We start from the raw sequence: 24,455 nt of genomic DNA, 5'->3' as shown, positions 1-24,455 counted from the left end.
GAATATTTTGGAGGACTTATCATTTGAAAGACTATTAATTTTATTTTTCATAAAATAATCTATATAGGCTGAACTTAAATGCATTTCTTTGATTTCAACATCATTTTATGGAATCAAACTGAATTTCCCCTAAAATGCCCATTTTTTTTCTTTTTTTGATGGCCTCGAGCTCAGAGATCTGCCTGCCTCGCCTCCCGAGAGCTAGGATTAAAGATGTGTACCAACAATGCAAGGCTCTAATGCACATATTTTAACACTGTTTTTATGCTAAGATTCAAAATCAGTATTACGGACTGCATAATACAGCATGCATGAAGTGGTGCATTAAGAAAAGGAGGTAATTTGACATACTTCCTGTGAGAAAGGTCAGCACTCAGGAGTGATATATACAAGACTGTCCCCCAAACACACACACACACACACACACACTCACACACACACACACACACACACTCTCACACACACACTCTCACAGACACACACACACATATACACACACATATACTCTCACAGACACACACACACACTCACACACACTCTCACACACACACACACACTCACACACTCTCACACACACATATACACACACATACTCTCACAGACACACACACATACACACTCACACACACATACATACACACATATACACACTGTCACAGACACACACATACACACACATACACACACATACACACACATACACACTCACACAGACACACACAGACACACACACTCACACACATGCACACAGACATATATACACTCACAGACACATACACACTCACAGACACATACAGAGACACACATGCATACACACACACTGTCACAGACACACACATACACACTCACACATACATACTCACAGACACACACACTCACACACATGCACACAGACATATATACACTCACAGACACACACATACTCACAGACACATACACACAGAAACACACATGCCTACACACACACACACTCACACACACCAGGTTGGAGCTTGATCCAAGGGCCTCCTGCTTGCTAGGCAAGTGCCCTGTTGCTAAGCTACATGCCCTGCTGAACACAAGGCTTTGTGGACAGTGAGGAAGAAGAAGGTGCAGCTGAGGTGGGAGACTGCAGGGCCTACAGCTGTGGAGTAGCCTGGAGAGGAAGAACAGGAGGACAAGGACAGAGTTCAGGCAGGAAAGGGAAGGGATGGAGACTGGATTGGCTGTAGGAGGATGTAAAGGCAGTCACGAAAGGCTGGAGACTAAACATGTAGAGCAAAAGGCCCAACTGAAACCTGAAGTACGCTAGAATCGTGTTGGAAAACAAAGTACAGAATTGTTAAAGGCTGGAGTAGGCCGGTTACTGAAAACTGGACTCTGACTGAATGCATATCTGATAGAAGAGTCTCATGAGACAATTCTCAACTTTCTAAGGCTTCATTAAAGTTTGTATTGAAAGGCAAGTGGCTGTGAGAGACGGGCTCTCTACTCCAGGCACGGCAAGTGGAGCCAGCGGTGTTTGCTGACCAGCCAATCGGGCAAGGACCAGGTCCGTCTACAGCTTTGGAGATGGAGCCCTGACCACCCTGCCCAGCAGAGCCTGCTTCCATCGCTCAAATCCTCCTCCTTGGCACTTCCTGCTGCATCTTCCTGCAGTGCAGCAGGGATTCTAGTGAAAAGCAATCTGGTCTCCGGATGCATTCAAGAAGCTCAGCGCCTATCCTATCTGCCTCGTGGTCTTGCCCTCTAGTTCACTACTGCAAACCACTTCCACCCATGCCCCATCCCAGTGACAATGGGCGCTCTGGTCCTCTACTGTGCTGTCCACTGGTGTGAGAACTCTTCAAGGCCCACTCTGTAGGTCTGATATGTGGGACCCCACGCTCCCCTGCTCCATCGTGCATAGTCCTAGATATTCCTTTGCATTTTCTATCCATGTTTCCACTTTCCCCATGAATTCCTAACACTGATCTTTGCTCTAGTTTCAAGCTCTTCAGGCTGAGAGGATTGCTCCTCATTCTGCATAGACTGGTTTTATCTACTGTCTCACTTTCAACTGGAAACCCCACATTGAAAGAAACAACCGAGCATACTTCACCCCTTAGTTCCAAACTTATTATGTCCAACTGGCTACCGTTACTCCAAGTCGGATGTCACAAGTCAGCCAATACCAACCGGAACAAAATGAGCCTCTCCCTCTCCGCCAGCCATGCTCCTGCTATGTTACTGTCTATTTCATGATTTTCGTTACTTATTTTCCTTGTCTGAGAGAAATGAAGGGCAACATTTCCTCTGCCTCTCTCCCTGCCAAACATTTTACAAGTCACCAAATTTATTCCTAACGACTTTTAAAAAATACTTATTTTTATTTTAAGTGTATGAATGTTTGCCATGCAGCTGTGTACCAAATGCATACAGTACCCACGAAGGTCAGTGCCCACAGAGGTCCACGGGGTTGTCAGGGTCCTAGAACTAGGGTTACAGAGCCACCGTGTAGATGCCGAGCATCGGAGCTGGGCCATCTGCAAGAGCAGCCAGCACTCTTCACTGCTGGGCCACCTCTCTAGCCAGCCCCCATCACTGTTAAACCAACTCCTCCACCTGTATCATTAACTGCCTGGTTCTGGCTCCTAGTAATCACCCTGAGCTCAAACCAGTCCTGGAGCATGACAAACCACCCGGGTGAAGGAGTCAAAACAAACCCAGTCTGATCTGTTGGCATCTGACCCTTCCTCTTCCTTCGCAGCCATAATCGAAGGCCATGACCACAGTCAAGGTCTGTAATGACTGTGTCAGCCTCCATGCACCCTCTTCCTCCTTCCCCTCTTCCTTGTGCTATCCTCTCCCTCCACAGTCCTCCTGATCCCTCCCCTCTCCTCTCCCACTGAGTCAGGGCCAAGCTGAAGCAGAACATCACAGGAAAAGGACATGGCAGTAGGGAGCTGGTTACCTCCTGGCAGCCAGGCAGCAGCAGGAGTGGCAAGAGTGGCAAGAGTGGCAGGCCTTCCAAAGGCTGTCTCCAGTGACCCGCTCCTCCTACCAGGTCCCACTGCCCAGCTCCCATCACCTATAAATAGTGCCGTCACACTGTGAGCCCTGGGGGAAGCCACAGATGATGCTAGAGAGGACCATCAGCACTAGTGGGAAGGAAAGGGTTCAGAGGGAGACAGAGCGATGATGAGAGGAGTTGATGCAGGGGCATGGGTATCATTAAAATACTATATACATGGATGAAAATATCAAGAAGTAAATTAACTAAAAGTAATTAATACCCATCGGCTGGCCTTCAGCACTCAAACCTTTGGGGGGCATATTAGAGTCAAACCGTACGACAGGCTGTTTCCCCAACTCTGGGTTTCTCCAGGGCCTCTTTCTCCAGAGCACAGCTTGCATTCACTTAGCTACCTCACTGCATATCTTATACAGGCACCGGGTTTTCTAAGTTTTCCCTAAAATACTTTTACTAAGATTAAAAAGTCTGCCTGTCCTCCAGGAGGTCAATAATAAATGTATTAAGTGATACTTAATAGTTTTTTTATGTTTCTAAAAATAACCAATCCTTAAAAATATAACCTTTTTACTGTAAACAGTCAAAAGATAGGAAAACCATTGGGTAACTTAAAATCCTCTATATACAATATATTACAAAGCAAAAAATACAAAATTCCGGACTACTGATCCCACGGGATAGCCATGCCAACGTAACAGCGAGTCACATACATCTCTGGGGAGTGCATGTATGGAGAAAAGCTACTTGACTGTTTGACGATAAATGCTTTTCGTACTGTGTATTTTATGTGTAAAACATAACCTTAAGCTTCAAGTGGGCTCCGAAGAGCAATGGCTCTAACTACCTCAACCTCAGCCTAGCAATTTGTCTTTCATTCTTTTTCTTCCCCTTTGAAGTACTGCGGATTGAACCTCGGACCTTGCACATGCTGGGCAAGTTCTCTACCACTGAGCAACACAGCAACAACATCTTTCAAATCAAGTTTATAATTATCCCATTATTTAGAAAGAAATCTTAGTGTGACAAGACGGCTCAGTGGTTAGGCCTGTTTGCCAAGCCCAATAACCTAAGCTTGATCCCGGAAACCCACAAAGGGTGAAGAGAGTCTTTTAACTGTGAAAACAAAATGTATCTTAGGCTTGGGGTAAATTTTGTTTCCTTTAGGAATCATGCTCTTGGGGGCTGGAGAGATAGCTCAGTAATTAAGAGCATTTGTTGCTCTTGCTAAGGACCTGGGTTCAGTTCCCAGAACCCACGGGGAGGCTCACAATCATGGTAAATTCAGTTCCAGGGGATCCAATGCTCTTTTCTGAACTTTATGTGAACCAGGCATGTATGTGGCACACATACATACATTTAGGCAAAACACTCAGACATGTAAAATCAAATAAATAATTCTAAAGACATAAACAAAACCATACCCCTACAAGCTTGTTCTCTAGAACTATAAAATGTGGTATCTTGGCAACAAGTAAGGCAGAAAACTAAAGGGTTCCCTCTTTGTTACGTTGATGCCCGTGTGGACGCAGCTTCTGGACGCCAGGGTATGCTCACTCCTCTCGTTATTCTGTTCTTTGATTTCAGATACTCTTGGGGAGGGAATGGGAATAACTTATGCAAAGAGCACCTCTGTCTTTCATATGACTTGACTTACTCTTTACTTACAAAATTATTATCCAAGAGGATAATAAATACAGAGGGGTCACAATTACACTGCCTTTCACACAGATGTGTAAAAACGTTCCTTCCGGTTTCCCAATGTTTTGACAAAGTCACACCATTCCCATTGTTTGTTTTACTGAGTCACGTATGGGTGAGGACTCCATATCAATAAAGCACAGCCATTAGAGGCACAAAAGCATTAATCGTGCAGCGCGTTTTCCTACATGATGCCACAAAGCTTTTAATGGTGAAACTGTCCAGAGTGGGTGTGCTCTTAAATGTGTTAAGAAAAGAAGTGACGAGAATCCTAGGACTTTACAGAAGTCCTCCAGTCGCCAAGGATTTCACTGCCCCTTCTGATGACTGAGCCCTGGAATTGGCCTTCCCAACAGTGAGGGAGAGGCCTGTGAGAGATTAGATGAGTTAGTTGAAATCTCTTCTAGGAGAAACCTTGAGCAAGAGCACACCATCTCCTCTGCCCCACAGAACTACAGCATGTCATTTCTTCAGTAGAATAAAATGTCCTTAATAAATGTCCCTGCATATGTAACTGCTCGATGACTTAATGGTCCTAAAATCTTTCTAAGGAGTCTTTCTTTTAAAGTGGTAGGAAACTGAGCTGGATAGTACACGTTTAGAATCCTAGCATTCAGGAGTCGGAAGCAGGAGTGTGCAGTAAGAACTAGTTTAAAAACAAAAAACAAAACAAAACAAAACAAAAAAGAGGGCTCCTCCAGTCGAGCAAGATGCCCAAAGGAAAGAAGGCTAAGGGGAAGAAGGTGGCCCCAGCCCCCACCGTCATCAAGAAACAGGAGGCCAAAAAGGTGGTCAATCCTTTGTATGAGAAAGGGCCTAAGAACTTCGGCATTGGGCAGGACATCCAGCCCAAAAGAGATCTCACACGCTTCGTCAAATGGCCCCGCTACATCAGGCTGCAGCGGCAAAGAGCCATCCTCTATAAGCGGCTCAAAGTACCTCCTGCCATCAACCAGTTCACCCAGGCCCTGGACAGGCAAACAGCAACTCAGCTTCTTAAGCTCGCCCACAAGTACAGGCCAGAGACAAAGCAGGAGAAGAAGCAGAGGCTGCTGGCCCGCGCTGAGAAGAAAGCTGCTGGCAAAGGGGTACGTCCCAGCTAAGAGACTGCCTGTCCTCTGAGCACGGGTCAAGAAGGCTCAGCTGGTGGTGACTGCCTATGATGCTGCACCCCATTGAGCTGGTGGTTTTCCTGCCTGCCCTGTGTTGAAAGATGGGGGTGCCCTACTGCATCATCAAGGGAAAGGCCAGGCTGGGGCGCCTGGTCCACAGGAAGACGTGCACCACTGTTGCCTTCACACAGGTTAACTCAGAAGACAAGGGTGCTCTGGCCAAGCTGGTGGAGGCTATTAGGACCAATTATAATGACAGATATGAGGAGATCCACCGTCACTGGGTAGACAACGTCCTGGGTCCTAAATCTGTGGCTTGCATTGCCGAGCTGGAAAAGGCAGAGGCTAAAGAACTCGCCACTAAGCTGGGTTAAATGTACACCAAGTTTTCTGTACATAAATATAATTACAAAATTTAAAAAAAAGAGGGAGGATATCTAGTCTGGCATTAAAATTTGACTATGACTTTTAAATGAAATTATTAATCTAAGCCTACAAAACACGCTGTCATGTACTACCATAAAGCCTACCTGGCACATTAACTAGGAATATTTCCCTAAATAAAACAAAACAATAGTCACCAATCCAATGACTAAGTTTGATGATTAAAACAACAACTCGACAACAACAATGACAACGACGACGACTTAACCAAAAGCCCCATTGTTGGGCTAGGGAGGGCTCAGTGGTTAAGAGAACCGGCCATTCATCCAAAAGGCATGGGTTTGATTCCCAGCACCCACATGGCAGCTCACAACTTTTAAGCCCAGTCCCAGGGCACCCAACACATTCCTCTGGCCTCCACAGGCTCTGTGAGCATGCAGGAAAACCACCTGAACACAAAACCCACATTCACACAGTCACACCTGCACACCCCCACGCTCACTCACACACACACTTGGACACATGCACATGTGGACAACCCCCCCCCACACACACACACCATTGTGTTTCACTTGGCAATCCATAAACTCTATCTCAATTTTTCTTTCATTTTCTTGAACAAACCTAAATAAGTAAATAAATAATCTTTCCAAAAAGCAAATAGTTAATAATGTGCTAAGTTAGGATCTTGAAGTTAAAACTTAGTTAAAACTAAAAGACATACAAAAATGTTTGACGAATTCATAAGCCTTGGTCGCATTAGTATTGATCACAGACTCATTAAGATATTGGAAACAGTCTAAAGACACTATTTTCCAGTTTAATTTAACACTTTGTGGTGAGGCAAATATAGTATTTATTAATCTAGTATTTTTATAAAGTGAAGTCAAAGAAAGTATTGCTTCAAATAAACAACACACTTTTAGAATTCCTGTGACTTACAGGAAGGGATAACCTAAAGAGCCATACACTGCTGCGATAATTTAAATAAAACAACCACTGTGTTGTAAAGGGAAGACGCATATCTTCAATAACCAAAACCAAGTTTTTATTCTGCTGAAGTGGTATACTTAATTCTAAGGTGTCCCACCAGTAGAGAAAAAATACCAATGATTTAACAGATTCAAGTCACTGAAGAATGTTTTTTTTTTTTTATTATAGTGGGGTTTGACGACAGGGTTATAGACACAGTAGTCAAGTGAGCTGTCACTGAGCATAAAGTCCAGCCCTCTTTGAATTTAACTTTTGAGAGAGACAGAGAGAGAGACAGAGACAGAGACAGAGACAGAAAGAAGACTCTGTGTGTGTGTGTGTGTGTGTGTGTGTGTGTGTGTGTGTGTGTGTGTGTGTGTGCATGCGTGCGTGCATTTTACTAGGGACTGAACTCAGGGTCCTTGAACACACTGAGCTACATCCCAGGCCTCTGTAATTTTATTTTGGGGATAAAGTCTCTTTAAGTTCCCAGACAGGCCTTGAATTTGTTGTACTTCTACTCTATTCTCTTGAGTAGCTTGGATTATAGGCCTGGACTGTCAGGCCCAGTTTGTCTTATTTTTATAAACATATTCTATGTATAAATATATTATGTGATGTATTTGTGGTAAATCATCTTGATTGGGGGGGGGTATCACTAAAATCATGTGGTTCACAGCCAAACATCAGGCAGAGAGAGATCTCAAATTAGATGTCTCTATCAGGTCCCTCCACTTGGATCTCTCAGAACCCTGTGGAAGAGGGGAGGAAGAGTTGTAGGAGCCAGAGGGGTCAATGACACGAGGAGAACAGGGTCCACAGACATCAACCAAGCAGGGCTCACAGGGGGCTCACGGAGACTGGAGTGGCAGTCGTGGAGCCTGCGTGGCTCTGAACTAGGTCCTCTGCATGTGTGCTATGGTTGTGAGCTTGTTGCTCTTGTGGGACTCCTGACAGTGGGAGACAGTGGGTCTGACTCTTGCCTGCTCTTGGGACCCTTCTCCTCCTACTTGGTTACCTCACCCAGCCTTGATATGAGGGTTTGGGCCTAGCTTTATTGCATCTTGTTATGCAGTGTTCAGCTGATAACCCAGAGAGACCTGCTCTTTTCTGAAGGGAAACAGAGGAGGAGTGGATCTGGGGTAGGGGAGGAGGAGTGCAGGGAAGGAAATCTGTGGTTGGGATGTATTGAAAACAAGAATAAAATCATGTGGTCCACAGGTTAGGAGAATGCAGTGCTCCTGTACAATGCAGACAGACAGGCAAAGACAGTATGGGAAGGACCCTCAAGTCTTTTCAATTTCACTGAGCAACGCAAATGGCAGATTTGCTCCACTGAAAGAGAGCAGCTGTGGTGGCTTTACGAAAGTCCATCCTAGCAAGTGTGAGCATCCTAAGACCCAGAGAGGGCTCCTAAGAAAGCTACTGACTGTGTAGGTGTTTTCTGGCTGACAGAAAAGCATTCGTCTGTTGACTCAATGGATAAATCAGGAGGTTACAGTTTACAGCACCAGCACGGATTTGCTATAGATGATGCTGTGCATTTTCTCTTCCCACTACATGGTATTTGATTTTCATGTGTAGTCACATACTTGTCTAACCCCCAATCAGAAGGCAAATAACAGAAACCTGAAATTCGTTCCAAACACACAGTTGATGCGCCTCATAAAATTCATGAATCCATTTGATATCAGGGATACCTGCATACAAAGAACCCTACCGGATGCATGAGCTTTTATTGAGACTGAGCGCGCCTACTTCAAGTAAGTGGAAGGGGAAGCAGGCCAAGCATCAGCATATGCACATCCCTGGTTACTGAATTACTATAGTGTCACTTCCTCCTGATAAGGAGAGAGGCACAATGGATTAGGGGAAGGAAGAGTGCTAAAGCAGGCTAAATCAACTGCACCTCTCTCTCTCCTCACTCTCTGTCTCTGTCTCTCTCTCTGTCTCTTTCTCTCCTCTGTCTGTTTCTCTTTCTCTCTGTCTCTGTCTATCTCTGTCTCTCTCTTTCTCTCTGTCTCTCTCTTTCTCTATCTCTGTCTCTCTCTATCTCTATCTCTGTCTCTCTCTATCTCTATCTCTCTGTCTCTCTTCTCTCTGTCTCTGTCTTTCTCTGTCTCTCTCTGTTTCTGTCTATCTCTCTGTCTGTCTGTCTGTCTTTGGTTTTAGTTTTCTGAGATGGAGTTTCTCTGCTGTACTGAAATTCATTCTGTAGAGCAGGCTGGCCTTGAACTCAGAGATCAGCCTGCTTCTGCCTCCCGAGTGCTGGGATTAAAGGCATGAGCCACCACTGCCTACCACATGCATCATTCTTATCCTTCCATATTCTCATCTTCCTAGGCTTTAGTCATGAAAACGATGTGAAAGTTTCCTTCTGGCTCATTCACATTATCGACATCATAGTTTCTCATCTCTCCAGGCTATGTGGAGAATGGTCAAATCAGCATCTCAGGGAACAAAAACCCAAGCACTGTTACATTTCTTTCTTTTGTTGTCAGTCAGCATCCTTGGAGCAAATGTTCTCTGAGCATCAAATGTGTCAAGTTCTAGGCAGCTGAGAGCAGGGGGACCCAAACCTTTCCACCAGATGAACAAAAGGCAGCAACTGGGGACACAGTATATTCAAGTTTTATCTCCTCAGCCACCACCACTAGGCTTCAAATGTGATAATCTTTAATAACTTTGAAAGTAAGTCCTTATCCAACATTTTATAAGAAAAATCATACCAAGGTTACTTCACTTCCTGAGCCAACCAGGAATTGTTTCCCCAGTAATAACTAGTGATGGTCAGAAAGGAAAACCGCCACGCGTTAGTCGTGATTTAAAACCATAAAAGAGTCCAGGAAAAATTTAAAGCCTCAAAAAGAAAAGAACTACGTAGCACAACTAAAATGGAAGGAGTCAGACCATGAAGAGTTTCCGGGAGTAAATACAATCAACCAATTTCGGTGGGAACTGAGCTCTACAGGCTGGCACCATGGTTCAGCAGGAACAGCGGCTTGTGGCCAAGCCTGAAGAATTGAGTGTGAGTTCCAGGACCTACGTGGTGAAGGGAAAGAACCAACTCCCTCAAGCTGTTCTCTGACCTCCAGAGGTAAACTGTGACATGCGCCCATGCCTCCACTTCCATAAGATTTTTTTTTCCAAAAAAGATTAACCTAAATATAGCTATATAATAAAGCTATAAAGTCTAAAACAGTTCATTTTCTCACTATCTTGTACCTAAACAATCTAGAAAGAAGCACTGTACTGGTCTTTAGTGTCCCGCTGTCTCTTGTACCAGGCACTTGTATGAGGAGAGCCAATGCCTGCTGAGGTGCGGCCGACTTCGAAAGGCTTACAGAGCACGCGAGCTCAAACATGCAGTGCCTGTGAGCCTGCTACTCAGCCTTGACAACACGCTTGGCGTTCAGCAGGTGAACTGAGACCGCCTCCAAGCGCGTTCCAGCACATAACTGTCAAAGGTACAGACCAGGACACGTATCCCAACACCCGAAGTCCTTCTAACCGAGCACTTAGAAGGTGTAGCCTCATTGCCACACTAACACGGCACCAGGGTAGGAAGGAAACACAAAGCATCCAAATGATTAAAACCAACATAAGAACCAGGGAAAACAAGAAATGGGGGTGAAGTCCCTGAATCACCCGAAGCCATGAGGTGCATGCTTACATTCAACTTGTTAAGGTCATCAGCTATCTCTGTGAGTCTGAGAAGCTGCAAGTCTGTGTGAGTTACAAGTTATCGTTTTATTTGTAATTTTTAGAAATATGTCCATTTATTGGCCGGCCAGTAATAACTGATGACTAGCTCCAGTAGCAAGGATCTCGGCAGGAGACAGATTTAGCAATTTGAATGTTTTATAAGTTTTTGTAATTGAGGAAACTTTTCATAATCTGACATTTGTTAAAACCACTTATTAGAAATTATGCAGCACAGTAGCTGTGGAAATATGAGCTGGCTTCACAATTATGAAGTCAGCCTATGCAGCCCTTTCCTTTTGTACAGAGTGGCATAAGCCCCACGGCGGCCTATCAGCTAACTGGCAGGCAGGGGGCTGCTCTATTCAAAGTGAGAGATACAAGCTGCAGGGCAAAAACCTGGCAGCTCCCATCTGACCCCACAATCCCCTACTGGTGACAGCTCCAAGCTCCATGGCAAATTAGGCCTTCTCATATTACAATTGGAGAAGACAGATTCCATTAGCAGTATCTGAAATTGAGTGGAGAGCCGCACTGTTATCAGACTTGACTCATAAGCACTGCTATTAATCAGAGCTATGATAGCATTTATATATTTCAAGCTATCTGCTGCTGCTGTGATATTCTGCTACAAAGGGTTGATGGGACTTAGGAAAGTGAACAATAGCGCTTTCTGGGAAAAGCAGAGTAAATCAAGAAAGTCTATGACTTCCGCACATTCTGAAGGGATTGCGGTTTACATAAATTTTCTCCCAATTGGAGACTGAGCTCTTCCTCATCTTACACACGGGATTTAGTTGTCACTCAATGGTAACAGCTGTGGAAAGGTGACGCGGCCCACCGCTCAGAATACTGCCTTCGCTTTTAAAGCAATTAACCCATGAACAGGAGGATACCTGGTGATATCAAAGGGATTAGGCCAGGCAGTGCATTATTAACATCTCCTTGAACTAATTCTAACTCTGACTAGCTGTCAGAAAAGACTCTACAGTCTTAAAAGAGTTTTGGCCTGCTTTTCTCCCTTCAAAATGAAGCACTGCTATTTGAGCCTAATATGTCCCTCAACTTATAAGAAAATGCAAATGAGCTGGGCTCTTAATGTGCTTAACCAGCCAAAGTCAATGCAATTTTAATACGAGTATGAGAAAAATATATGATCAATTAACCAGGGATCAAGACAGATATTGCCCTGAAAGGAAATGAATGCTCTGGTACTTCCCATTCTTTCCGAGCTCGAAAGCTTGGTGACGACTTGTTACTTATGCACTGTTACTTCCGAAATTAGGGAGCAGGCGCGTTATTCTCTATGGCAATAATCTAAAACACTCTTTGAGTTGGAAAATCCAAATGTCCCTTAAGCAGGAGATCTGCATTCTCGAGGTGTGGCATTTTCTTTATTGAATGGCATCTTAATAGGAGCTGTAAGAATAGCGGATGGACTGCTTAGAATCAAGCACTTCCCCAAACTATAATCAAATTAATTTCAGCAGTGAACTGATGCTTAGAAATAATAATATAAAATGGCAAAATCCCATGCATAAAATATGGACCTCGAATAACCTGTCAGAAGATACTCGACTATTATTGCTATAATTGATGATAATTTCTTTGGAGTTCCAATATACCACTGGTTATTAATATGCAGATAGTCTACATTTGACACTAAGAGATCTGCTTACTTACCACACAGTGCTAATGGCCTCGGTGTATTTTATAAATTTCCAGAACAAGGACTTTTAGAATGTCTGAAAATATGTTGATTTAACAGAGGGTTTATCTTAGTTTCTATAAAAGTGAATTTTGTTGTAAAAACTAGAAGTGTTTTACTTTCATTTCTCATTGGGTGCTCAATAAGTACCATGGCAGGCGTTTGTGTGCAGTTCTACCTGGCGGTGGCACCACCACCACCACCCTTACTGGCTGACTTTCAAGGCTACTGAGAATGGTTTTCTTACCTTATACCTCCCCAAACAAATGATACGGATGTTCCCTGACCAGAGACTAAACAGTTCAAGTTTCCTGAGGTGTTTGTACAACACCATCCGTCCGTGTGCTTTCTTCTATTTAAATGATAGCAGCACGCAGGAAGTGTATTTGATGTAGATGCTTGACGAGGATGACATTGGCCCTCTTCCTGGGTCACTACATAGCATTAGCTTGATGTCTCCTGGCAAGTAACTTTGAAATTCAAATAGTAAGTAAAGTTGGATAGCATTCATATTTGTGATCAAATTACCTATAACTTTAAAAAAAATTATATATAGCATCTAGGGGTAACAAATAGGATACTTAAAATTACATTCCACCTCATTTTAAAATGATTTACCTCAGTGGTCTTAAAAAAAAAAAACCAAACCCTGTTCTTTTAAAACACTAACTTAATTACATAGTCTTAATATAAAGATATAAGGATGAGCTGAGAATTAGTTCATTAAATTGAATATTAGTTCCTCTGACAAAACGCATGCTTTCAAATGCCCCAAAGGGAGCGCTACGGACAGCAGTGCTACCAGGCTCTTCCTACTTCTACTTCGCCAACTGTGATGACAGCACACACTGCTTTCAGTGTGCTTTTACCCATGTGCTTCGACGTTAGAGCAGATCAATACAAACGAGGCTCTGCAGCCATTAGGAAGACTGACAAAAAGTGAAGTGTTAATGATATCTTAGGGCTTTTCAAAAGCAAGAGACGGATGCGAGAAAAGCAAAGATTACATAGTAACTGGAAACAAGGAATAAATTGTTCTTTCAATATAAGCCATGTTTACCGAAAAAATGGAGCTTTTTACATCAACACATTTAAACAGAAATTTCCTTTTGAAACACATTCTTTGTTTAAAAGGTACAGAAGGTCTTTATGTCCACCCCAAGAGCTAAATATAGTGAATGCTATGTGAACAATTACCTGAAGAAAAGAAAAAAAACCCTAAACCTATTAAAAGAATTAATTTACTGCACACCAGTCAGCACGAACCCACATGTACAGAAATTCTCTAAGTGTTGGGGGGAAAAAAAGAAGCAAACTGCTTCCTGGGTCAAAACCCTTCAATATTCAACAACAAAATAGAAAGACAATTCTGTCTGTAAGTGAATAAGTAGTGAAATGCCTCCTAAACGGATGTTAAGGAAGGAAGGAGCCTGTAAAGGAATATATTTACTGTACGTCAGGACTGGTGGAAAGCCTGGTGTGATGGTTGCACAAAACCTCTCCTGCTGCTGGGTTTATGTTCACAGAAGAAAGGTTCCAGAGGTTAAGTTCAGGTCATACAACAAATGAAATTGTAACAAGCCAGCTGACACTGTATAATGTCTTCTTCCACTCAATCAATAGGCTACTGTTGGTCCTATTACCATAGAGATGGCTTCTCCTTTCTGAAGGGTGTCTATTGTTTGACAAAACAGATTTGCCACTTGAACTGGGTTGTTCCCAAAGGACGTGTACCTTGTCAGTTATCTGTGTTCAAAATAATGAAGTATTTTCCATCGTAAAGTGTATGTAAGCAGTGATGTTGTTACACTCCTTTTCAGGGAGAAACAACTTTTCTGAAGTACTATATCTGTGACACTACTTAGAGGGCCAGTTTGGTGGCATTAGAATTCTGAACTGAAACGTCAGCAAGTGTAACTGTTCACCAACAATGCTGTGTATTAAAATCAGAGTCACATGGTAATATGCTCATCTTCACCTCAGATACTCAAGCACAGTAAGTGAGAAAAGCTATTTTTAAACTGGGAAACTAAAGGGAAATTATTGTCCAAAGCTATTTGGAGTAAGAGGTTTTTATATTCTTTATCTTTTTTTTAGAGTAATGGCATCCTGTGGAATGGTATCAGTAATATGTGAGAAAATATGAAAAGTTTTAGAGCACCAACTGCCTTACTTGCCTCAGAGCATGCATACATACGTACATGTGCACACACAAATTCATAGTACTGAAGTGTCTGTCTTAAAAGTTTCTTGTAAAAATTAGTAACTCGTGTATTCAATATTGAACAGGTTGAATTTCAAATTTCAACACAAATATTTAAAAGAAAAAATATCAATTTTTCTCTCAATGAAAACACTGGGAAGTACTTAGTCATAGAATATTCAGAAGAAATAGTTTTAATCAAAATTATCCCCCCTTTTTGAAAAAAATATTCATAGCACTAAACAAGCCAGCAAAGCCCTTATTTCACACACTTCCTAAGGACTATCAGTGAAAATATAAGATTAAATGGAGACAGGTCAAGTGATATGAATTACATGAATAATCAAAACTGTAATGGTTGATTCTGAACCCTTTCTTTTTTTTTTTTTTTCTTTTTTCTTTTTTCTTTTTTTCGGAGCTGGGGACCGAACCCAGGGCCTTGCGCTTGCTAGGTAAGTGCTCTACCACTGAGCTAAATCCCCAACCCCTTCTGAACCCTTTCTACAAATAGGTTTAAAAGTAAATTTTAGAATTATTATTATGTTAGCTTTACCACTTCTATAAATAATTCAAAAGAAATTTAGAACGAATTTAAAGGGCAACACTGTGATTGTTAATTAAAAATCCTAACTGCCAAAATTATCAGCAAAAATGGAATCTACTCAAACTATACTACATAATTTATTATTGTTACTGTTATTGTTATTGTTATTGTTATTGTTATTGTTATTATTATTATTATTATTATTATTATTATTATATTTAAGGAAGCTTACAAAAGCTTTTGGAAGCAGTATTTCCCCCTCCATTTTCTACAACATACAATTTGTATTTTTTGAGTCATCCTCTTAGGAAACGAGTTTAGATTAAGTTAAGAATGGAGACAGAAACATCGAAGGCAGATGAGTTCACCAAGATTCCAGATCAGTAACCAATCTGTTACAAGCATAGTAGCTTCCAACTATGAATGGCCCCATCAAAGAAGTCAGCAGGATCCATACTGTCTCCCTCTCCAAGGACCACAGTGGACAACGTGAAACATCACTAAAACCATACCCCAAATGTGATTATCTTGGTTAACAGCCTCATTTCCAAAGCATGCAGTTATGTTCATATTTATAATATAATTGGGTATCGGGCATGAGGGGCAGCTGCCCGTCCGTCAGTAGCACGGAGGGTAATTAGGTGAACTGACCACGTCTAAGACAAACTTGGTGCTGCTGAGTTCAGTCAGCCCACCCTCATCTGTGCAAAGTGACAAACCTCGTTAGTTCTGCCTAACCGGAGAAGTGTGACAATGAAGGGACAGGTGACATGCTCGCCCCACTGTACAAAGCGGAGCCAAGCCTGTACATCTGAGGGGTAAGGAAGTGAAATCACGTGACTGAGGGAAGCCACCTATGCAACCAAGGATTTTACTACTGCCTGAAGCTGGCCATGAGGAACCCGCAACTCTAATTCCTCAAAGTTAACTAATCAACCACTTTACCTGAAAACGGTGAAGAAGAGGAGCGAAGCCGCTACCGCCCCGAATAAGCCACAGAGGAGATTGACGCGGTAGGCGACGGAGCCAAAAGGAAAGAGGGTGATTGCCAGGTTAGCCACCAGTGTGAAGAGCGGATAGCCGGGGGGATGGGCGACCTACGGAAAAATAAGCAACAGTTAGCTGTTTTCATCTAAAAAGATGTGTCACTCTGGCTTTAACTCTGGCTTTCTCGGGCAAGCAATGACGGAATGTCTCAACGGAGGCTCCCTACTGTAATAGTCTCTGTCAATATGGTTATTTTCTTTAATGGACCTGGCTCGTCTATCCTATGCTACCTCGCCTAACTAAACAAAGGATGACAGATTCCACTGTGTCCTTACGCAGTCTGTGCTCCTGGCTCACAGGACATATTCGGGTCATTTAAAAGGTTACTGAGCAGGCAGGTCCTGAAATCTCATCTTGGTTAGAGTTGAAAGACCACACTGCTACCGGATTACCACCACGCTGACAGTCATAAGGTCTTGACTAAAGGGATCACACACTATAATAAAGTTTATTAAATAATAAACTTATTAAAATTGTTAACCCGATTTATTCTCCACGGCTTATACAAAATTTGGGGTGATAATAAGCCAGCTACTGTATATATAGTAAAGGCTTTGCCTTATAATTTCAGCTAATTGGATTTAAAACTTAAAGTAAATTGTCACGTACTGTACTTATAAGTTACTAAAAACTAGGCTTGAAAATAAATTAATCTACTTTATTCCATGCTTAATTAAACTTTCTTAATTCCTAAAACTGTTAATGAGAGCATTGATTAAACAATAAAACTAATACTTACTCCAAGCTCATGTGCGGCTGTGATCAGTTCCCCTGTGAAAAAATAATGGAAAACCAATAATTACTATTACAGGATGACACTCCTCCAAAGTTTTCAAAATCCGGATGCTTGCATTGGGGTTTTGCATTAATTTGACTGGATAAAACTGTAAATCTGGAGAGATTTAACAGCATGAAACGGTCTAACAGGACTTCCCCCATAGGTCTTATTAACTCTCTTCCATAACTTCCATAACTTCTTAAATAACTGGTCAGTAGAAATACAGGTGAATTCTCATTTAAAAGAAATCATCTTCCTTCCTGAAAGTTGTACTCAGTTGCACATATACAAACGCACTTACAGAGCATGACTGAGACCTGGTGAGACTGCCCCTCCTACAAGAACAAAAAAGATGCAGCTGTCTAACATAAAAAAATGTGCAGAGGCTTGAGGATTGGACACTATCAGATGGGTCCTGTTACCCCACGGAGGCCCTTGGATAACTGCTTACTGAAGTTAGGTATCTTTAATCAATCATTTTGGTAAGCAATCCCAGACTACTTTGCTTTAAACCAGTAAGTCATTGCACCCTTTGCATGGGGCTCCTCAGTGTGACTGGTGCTAAGCTCACAGCACTCACAGCACAGTAGACAATGCAGTGTCTGCTACTGGCAGTAACTTGAACGCTACTTTTGACTCCCACCTCTACACAGCAACCCAGTAAGACATTAGTGCATAATCGTGAGTTGTGGACACTACTGCTTAATAGGAAAAGCCCCTGTGTCCAATTTCTATTTCCTGACAGATATCAATACTGAGCCTTTAATTTCTACTGTCCTAGTTACATTAGACCACCACCTTGCCTGGCTTGGGTTTTTCTACTTTAATGTATCTTCCGTTCCTAAACTACTCTTGACTACAGCACCCTTCCTCCCATGTGTAAAAAAACCAAGAAGCTGGATTCTGGCCCCAGTCTATACTTTCAATGGCTGCTGTTACTAATGAAGTTCAGGTATCTTAGCAAGAATAAGGGCTTCTTAGGTCAGGCCCAATGGCTTCAAGGTCCCTTTGGCAGCCTTGTTTCCACACAACCTATGCTCCCTGAATGACATATTCCACTAGGGTAGTCCTTTATCCACACACACATCACCATCTCTCATCTTCTCATCCTGAACTATTTCTCAACCTTTCCCCCGCCCAAACCTGTCACTTGAATAACACCTCTCCTTACACAGCTCCAGCCCCAGCATCCTCTTTGCGCTGTAATTCCTTCTCCTCCACAGAACCCGTCTGACAATTTAGCACTTTCCTATATGGGATTATATTCCAGCTGGTTGCTTTCATTTCCAAGTTTAAAAACATCATCATATCCGGTTTCAGGATCCCGCCAAGAAACCACCACCAGTCCCTTCTCTGAGCACCCACAAAGGATCAAACACAAATCCTCTGTGATTGGAGGGTGGTTACGGCCTAGCACCTTGTCATCCTTACCACTCACAAACCTCTTAAGTGAATGACAGCCTCGCAGAAGCCTCCTAAGGCAATCAGATACATGTTGCCTACGTAAACCAGTTACTGATGTTGGCACCTCAGAAGCGAAAGGTCTTTTTGTGCCTGAACCTCTTTCAGAGAAATTGTTGCTAGTCTAAACTGTTTGAACTGTTCTCTGTGTAACTACTGAGACAGTGATCCTACAGTTTTACTCCATGACAAGCATATCTCCGTCCTCTTCCACTCAGAAGAATGTATTTAAACTACACTTTAACATTGACACCCTTTCCTCTGCTTTCACACACACACACACACACACACACACACACACACACACACACACACACACACATCTGTATTTTTTTGCAAAGTCCATCAATTCTTGGCAATTTCAATCTAAACAAAAATATGCCACTGTTACAAATCTATAATGTCTTCCTGATCAAGAGCAAAGGGAATGTTCTTAAAGTGAATGTGAAAGAGAAGGCAAAGTCAATACGACATAAACTCAGTGCCTCCTGAGCTCTTGTTTTCTCCCAGCCCTTGTCGGTAGGCTTTCCCCAGTCAAAGGGCTGTAAGTATCAGAACCAAACTTCCTGAAGGTCTTCTAACATTACCACTTGAACCTTCTGGGCAATTCTGAAGTATATTCAGGTTTGAGACACACAACTTTGTTGTCCCAAGTGCAACTCAGAAGCAAGCCCAGAGCTGTCTTTAGATGCTTCAAGTGCACATATGTTTAATGTGGCCATGTATCACCCATTAGAATAACTATACTCAACATACATAAATCCACCTGTAAGGATATGAGAACTGTCCGTGAATATGAATGTCTAGTAATGCAAAAATAACTTTGGCAACGCCACTCACTGCGATATCTCTCTAGAGTAAAACTTAACACTAATCAGAAAAAAAAAAATACATGTTTTATTTGGTTTTGAGATGTGTTCTGTTTATTGACAGAATACATATTCATAAATATTCAACACAGAAACAATATAACCAAAAGTAAGCATAAACAGAATTTCCACATTGGTACGTAGTTGAAAAATAGCTCACTGATGATTCCTGAAAATGACCATAAAATATCAGAAGCAACCCCTATTTAGCATTCGAGTAAACAAATCAGAACACATAAGAAGGCTGGTAATTAGATAAATACACAACTTTATTCTTTTGGTAACACATGAAATACAGAATTTAAGACCGCAACAGTTTCAAACTTATTATCGCTATGTGTGATGGGTAATTTAACAATGTCACAAAACTCTTTTGAGTGAGGATTAAGAAGAATGTTCCAGCATCAATCCGATTAGGTTCTTTTCAGGAGACCCTCACTCACTGTGACTTTGGATGGAGGTTAGCCTTACTTTTCTCATCTACGGAGATCTCACCTATAGCACCTACCTTCTAGGGCAGCTAGAACGTGGCACATATAGCAAGGGCAATGGTATTCTTCTTAGCCCGCATCTGTGGCTCAAATAAGTTGTAGATCGTTTGTAATGGGTACAGAGCTGACCTCTAAACTCTCCAACATCAAATCCCTTCCTACCCTGAAACTACTTCACTGTTTAGTATTAATTTTAGGACAGTGGTAACTCCGTTTCCAGCATGCTAATGAAGCACCACCCCCATTAGGTGCTCAGTGGAACCGGAAGGAGGAGATAACCTGAAAATGGAGCATCAAGGATTCTTTCCGAGGCAGGCAATCTTGAAGACAGACCTGGTAATCCCCATCTCCTGGCTTTCTTGCCGTGTAATCCTCTCCCCTTTGAACTGGTCTAGATTTACTGACTCCTCCAATAAAACAGGACAGTGGCATATCACTTCCAGGATTAGGTTTCAAAAATGACAGAGGTGACAGAATGCGCTCTCTCTTTTGACAGGAATCAGCTATCTTATGGAGAGAGCCACACAGCAATGGGCTAGGCTTAAGTTTGGAAGTGGATGCTCCCTAAACGGGGCCCTGAGAGGTTGCAATCCTGCCTCCCACCTTGACCCGTGTTAGTGAATTCAGCTAAACTGCATCCAGAGCAGACTAGTCCACAGACTAGGAAATGATAAATGCTCCCCGCTTTAGCCACCAAATCTGGGTGAACGTGTCAGGCAATGAAATTATAAACATGTTCTTCAGGAAATAGTTTGACTATGGTCCATTACAGCACCATTCTCAAGACACTGTTTATTATTATGAGGAATTATTGATCACTTGATCTGGCCATAAAAACAAGTTGGGAAAAAAGGAACTTGTTTCCAATCTCAAATATGGGGCAATTATCCCCTGGCTTAATCTGTGTGAAACATGCTTTTCGTTTTCACAGAAAGAGCCTTAAATTGCACCTGGCATCCTCTTTTATGAGTTCCCCTCTACATTTTCTGCATGACCCTTTCCTTCGTAATATTCAGGTTCTAACTAATACATCCCCAAGGAAGTCTTTCCTGACCTTCTGAAGGACCTACTCCTCATGACCACTCTCAACCATGTGCCTCCGTAACTCACCACCACTTAGAATGTAGTTTATTTAATAACCCGTTGTGTCGGCTCTAAAGAGTAGAACGCTATTTGTTAACTACTGTCAATCTTTTCCTCTGTGATACTGTAAAGGCTCGACAGTGATATAGGTAAAAATGGTCCAGGGAAAGTGGACAGTGGTTAAGTTTCAGCAGCTGAAACCCCCAAATGCTGGACAGCTCGAGAACACAGGGGCCAGAGATGCAGAACCGGAAAGAGAACTAGTTTTGGAACTCAGAACGTGCACGGAGCTCTAGCGATGGGACGCGGGGCCGGAAACCCAGGCGGCACCCGGAGACAGGGGGGTCGGGGAGGAGGGCGGCCTGCGAGTACTTTACCCGAGTCTCCCCCCGGCAGCGAGCGGGGCAGCGTGAGGGTGAACACGGCAGCCACGGCGGCGAACACGGCCACGCTGCCGCAGAGGCCCCCGGAGCGCCACGGCCCCGCTCCGGCTGCCGGGCCCCCGCCGTCGCCATGGAGACCCATGGGCCCGGACGCGCGCAGCTCGCGGACCGCGACCCTCGCCGCGGCGCGGACCTTCCCCGGCCGAAAGGCGCACGCAGCCCGCGCGGCTTCCGGTCTAGCGGGACGGAGCGGACCATACCTTCGCCCGTCGGGTGGGGGAGAGGGAGATGAAAGGAGCGCCCCGGCACGGCCTAGGAGTCTTCTGGGGGTCACCGTGCACGGTAGTGTGTCTGCTTCAGTGTGTTTTGAATAACGAATCACAAAGGAGCATAATTCCCGACGACATCAACCATGTGCCAGGCCTACTCACGCTATGCAGTATCTCTCCCCCCCTTTCCGCAGTGATTTGGTCGGTTCCGACAGAGACGGAAGTGGCGTCGAAAACAACGAGCCAGAAAGCGCTGCTCTGCCCCCTGTGGCCTGGGGTGGAACTGCACAAAAGAGCTCCCTAGTCACCCAACAAGGTCCCAACCACACAGAGTAACCCACAAATACACTAATTGCTATTCTGTTTTTCAGTGGACACATTGTTCGCGGCTATGTATGTATAGCGATTTGCCTCATTGAAATTAATGTAAATCCACGTGCTAATTATTAGTTCACTAATCTTAAGATATTAAAATGTGCTAGTCGATTTTTTTTTTTTTTTTTTTTGTGGTTCTTTTTTTCGGAGCTGGGGACCGAACCCAGGGCCTTGCGCTTCCTAGGTAAGCGCTCTACCACTGAGCTAAATCCCCAGCCCCTCGATTTTTTTTTAACACGAGAACTCAGCGGGTGAGTTGAAATAGTTAACAAAATTAACTTCATGATAAAACTGTCTCCTACTTAAGCGAAGAGGAATGGTTTTGGTGGAGACTTGCTCTGAAAGTGGGAAATGAAATGGAGACATCACATAAATAATGCAAATGAAATGTAGAAAGAAAAATGGGAGCTACTGGACAGCTACACTACACACTGCTGAGAGTTGAATCTAGAGCCTTACACAGCTAGGCAGGCACTCTGCTACTGAGCTATCCTCCCCGCCCTTAGTAAACATTTCAAGCTTACAATTTGCGTTATTAGACTAGGAAGGGCAACCTCCATAGATTATATGTCAGAATACACGGAAAATGAGCAGCATTCACAAATGTGCTATATGCAGTCTGACAGGAACACGGTGTCCCAACTGTGAAGTTAATTGGCAGGAACCGTGCCAACCCATCCTAGTCTTTTCCTGGTGTTTATAAAATGTTTAGTCGTCTGAGCTCCTGGGACATGGGTTGGGCAGTATACTTTCCTTATTGCGTGAGAAAACACTACGACCAAAGAAACTTATAGAAGAAACAGTTTATTTGGCGTTATGATTCAAGAAGGAGAAGAGATTGTCATGGACAGGAGACGTAGTAGCAAGTTCACCAGTGATCTCCATTAACGCCTTTCCTAGTAGCAAAGGAGGCTGGGAAATATACCTTTCAACTAGACAGCTTGTCCAGGATTTTCTTGTATGTGTGAGTGTAGTGTGTGTGTGTGGGGGGGTGTGTGTCTATGTCTGTGCGTGTAGATACCAGACGTCAATTTTGGATGTCTTAGACTATGGCTTTCCACCTTGGGTTTGTTGGTGGTGGTGGTGGTGGTGGTGGTGGTGGTGGGTTTTTGTTTTTGATTTTAGTTTTGGTTTTGGTTTTTCACTTGGTTTTATTTCGTTTTTTGATAAACTGATTAGCTGGATCTTCCATTGAGCCCACAGAATCCAACTATGTCCCAATCCCCACCAGTTCTAGAGTTACAGGTGCCAACACCATGACTTGTATAGGTACCGGAGATCCAAACACAGTACCTTACTTTTTCACAGCAAGCAGCATACCCACTCATTCACCTTCCCAGCCCCAGCGTCTAAGTCACTGTTTCATGTCGGGAAGACACACCGTGACCAAGGCAACTCTTACCAAAGAAGACTTTTAATTAGTAGCTTGCTAGCGGTTTCAGAGGGTTTGTTCTTTATTATCGTGGTGGGGAGCATGGTTGCAAGCAAGCAGGCACTGGAGAAGTGGCTGAGAGCTTTGCATTCTTATCCCCAAGCAGGCAGAGAGTAGGACACTGGACCTGCTCTGGGCTTTTGAAACCTCAGCGTCCATTCCCAGAGGAACACCTCCTCCAGCAAGGACACACCTTCCCCAGCAAGGACACACCTCCCCCAGCAAGGACACACCTCCTCCACTAAGGACACACCTCCTCCACTAAGGACACACCTCCTCCACTAAGGACACACCTCCTCCACTGACACACCTCCTCTACTAAGGACACACCTCCTCCACTAAGGACACACCTCCTCCACTGACACACCTCCTCCACTAAGGACACACCTCCTCCACTGACACACCTCCTCTACTAAGGACACACCTCCTCCACTAAGGACACACCTCCTCCACTAAGGACACACCTCCTCCACTGACACACCTCCTCTACTAAGGACACACCTCCTCCACTAAGGACACACCTCCTCCACTAAGGACACACCTCCTCCACTAAGGACACACCTCCTCCACTAAGGACACACCTCCTCCAGCAAGGACACACCTCCTCCACTAAGGACACACCTCCTCCACTAAGGACACACCTCCTCCAGCAAGGACACACCTCCTCCACTAAGGACACACCTCCTCCACTAAGGACACACCTCCTCCAGCAAGGACACACCTCCTCCACTAAGGACACACCTCCTCCACTAAGGACACACCTCCTCCAGCAAGGACACACCTCCTCCACTAAGGACACACCTCCTCCACTAAGGACACACCTCCTCCAGCAAGGACACACCTCCTCCACTAAGGACACACCTCCTCCACTAAGGACACACCTCCTCCAGCAAGGACACACCTCCTCCACTAAGGACACACCTCCTCCACTAAGGACACACCTCCTCCAGCA

The 24,455-nt window shown here is 43.6% G+C and overlaps 1 protein-coding gene and 1 pseudogene across 15 annotated transcripts in view; one reads left to right on the top strand and one right to left on the bottom strand.

Annotated features, from left to right (window-relative positions):
- The window catches only part of Tmem260 (transmembrane protein 260), a 71,188-nt gene extending 49,528 nt beyond the window's left edge, over positions 1-21,660 (bottom strand). For 13 of the 14 annotated variants that reach the window (XR_015638072.1, XR_015638074.1, XR_015638071.1 and 10 more), the window contains exons 1-3: positions 21,422-21,660; positions 17,102-17,133; positions 16,261-16,412 (exon numbers count right to left, since the gene is read on the bottom strand). Coding sequence is in view for 7 of the 14 variants with exons in the window: in XM_087586083.1 (XP_087442209.1) it covers positions 16,261-16,412; positions 17,102-17,133; positions 21,422-21,569 (332 nt within the window). In the remaining 7 variants the exon portion in view is untranslated. The remainder of the gene's footprint in view (positions 1-16,260; positions 16,413-17,101; positions 17,134-21,421) is intronic. The other variant, NM_001170475.2, reaches the window with a different exon arrangement.
- LOC148000910 (large ribosomal subunit protein eL8 pseudogene) lies at positions 164-6,176 on the top strand (annotated as a pseudogene). The gene has a single exon (XR_015638706.1). The product of XR_015638706.1 is annotated as a large ribosomal subunit protein eL8 pseudogene (transcript).
- Positions 21,661-24,455: the final 2,795 nt, after the last annotated feature.

Source organism: Rattus norvegicus, chromosome 15 (assembly GCF_021556685.1).
Source record: "Rattus norvegicus strain SHRSP/BbbUtx chromosome 15, alternate assembly SHRSP_T2T, whole genome shotgun sequence".
Classification (NCBI taxonomy): Eukaryota; Metazoa; Chordata; class Mammalia; order Rodentia; family Muridae; genus Rattus; species Rattus norvegicus.
The sequence above is the reverse complement of the archived record's forward strand: the minus strand, read 5'-3'. Positions and strand labels throughout refer to the sequence as shown.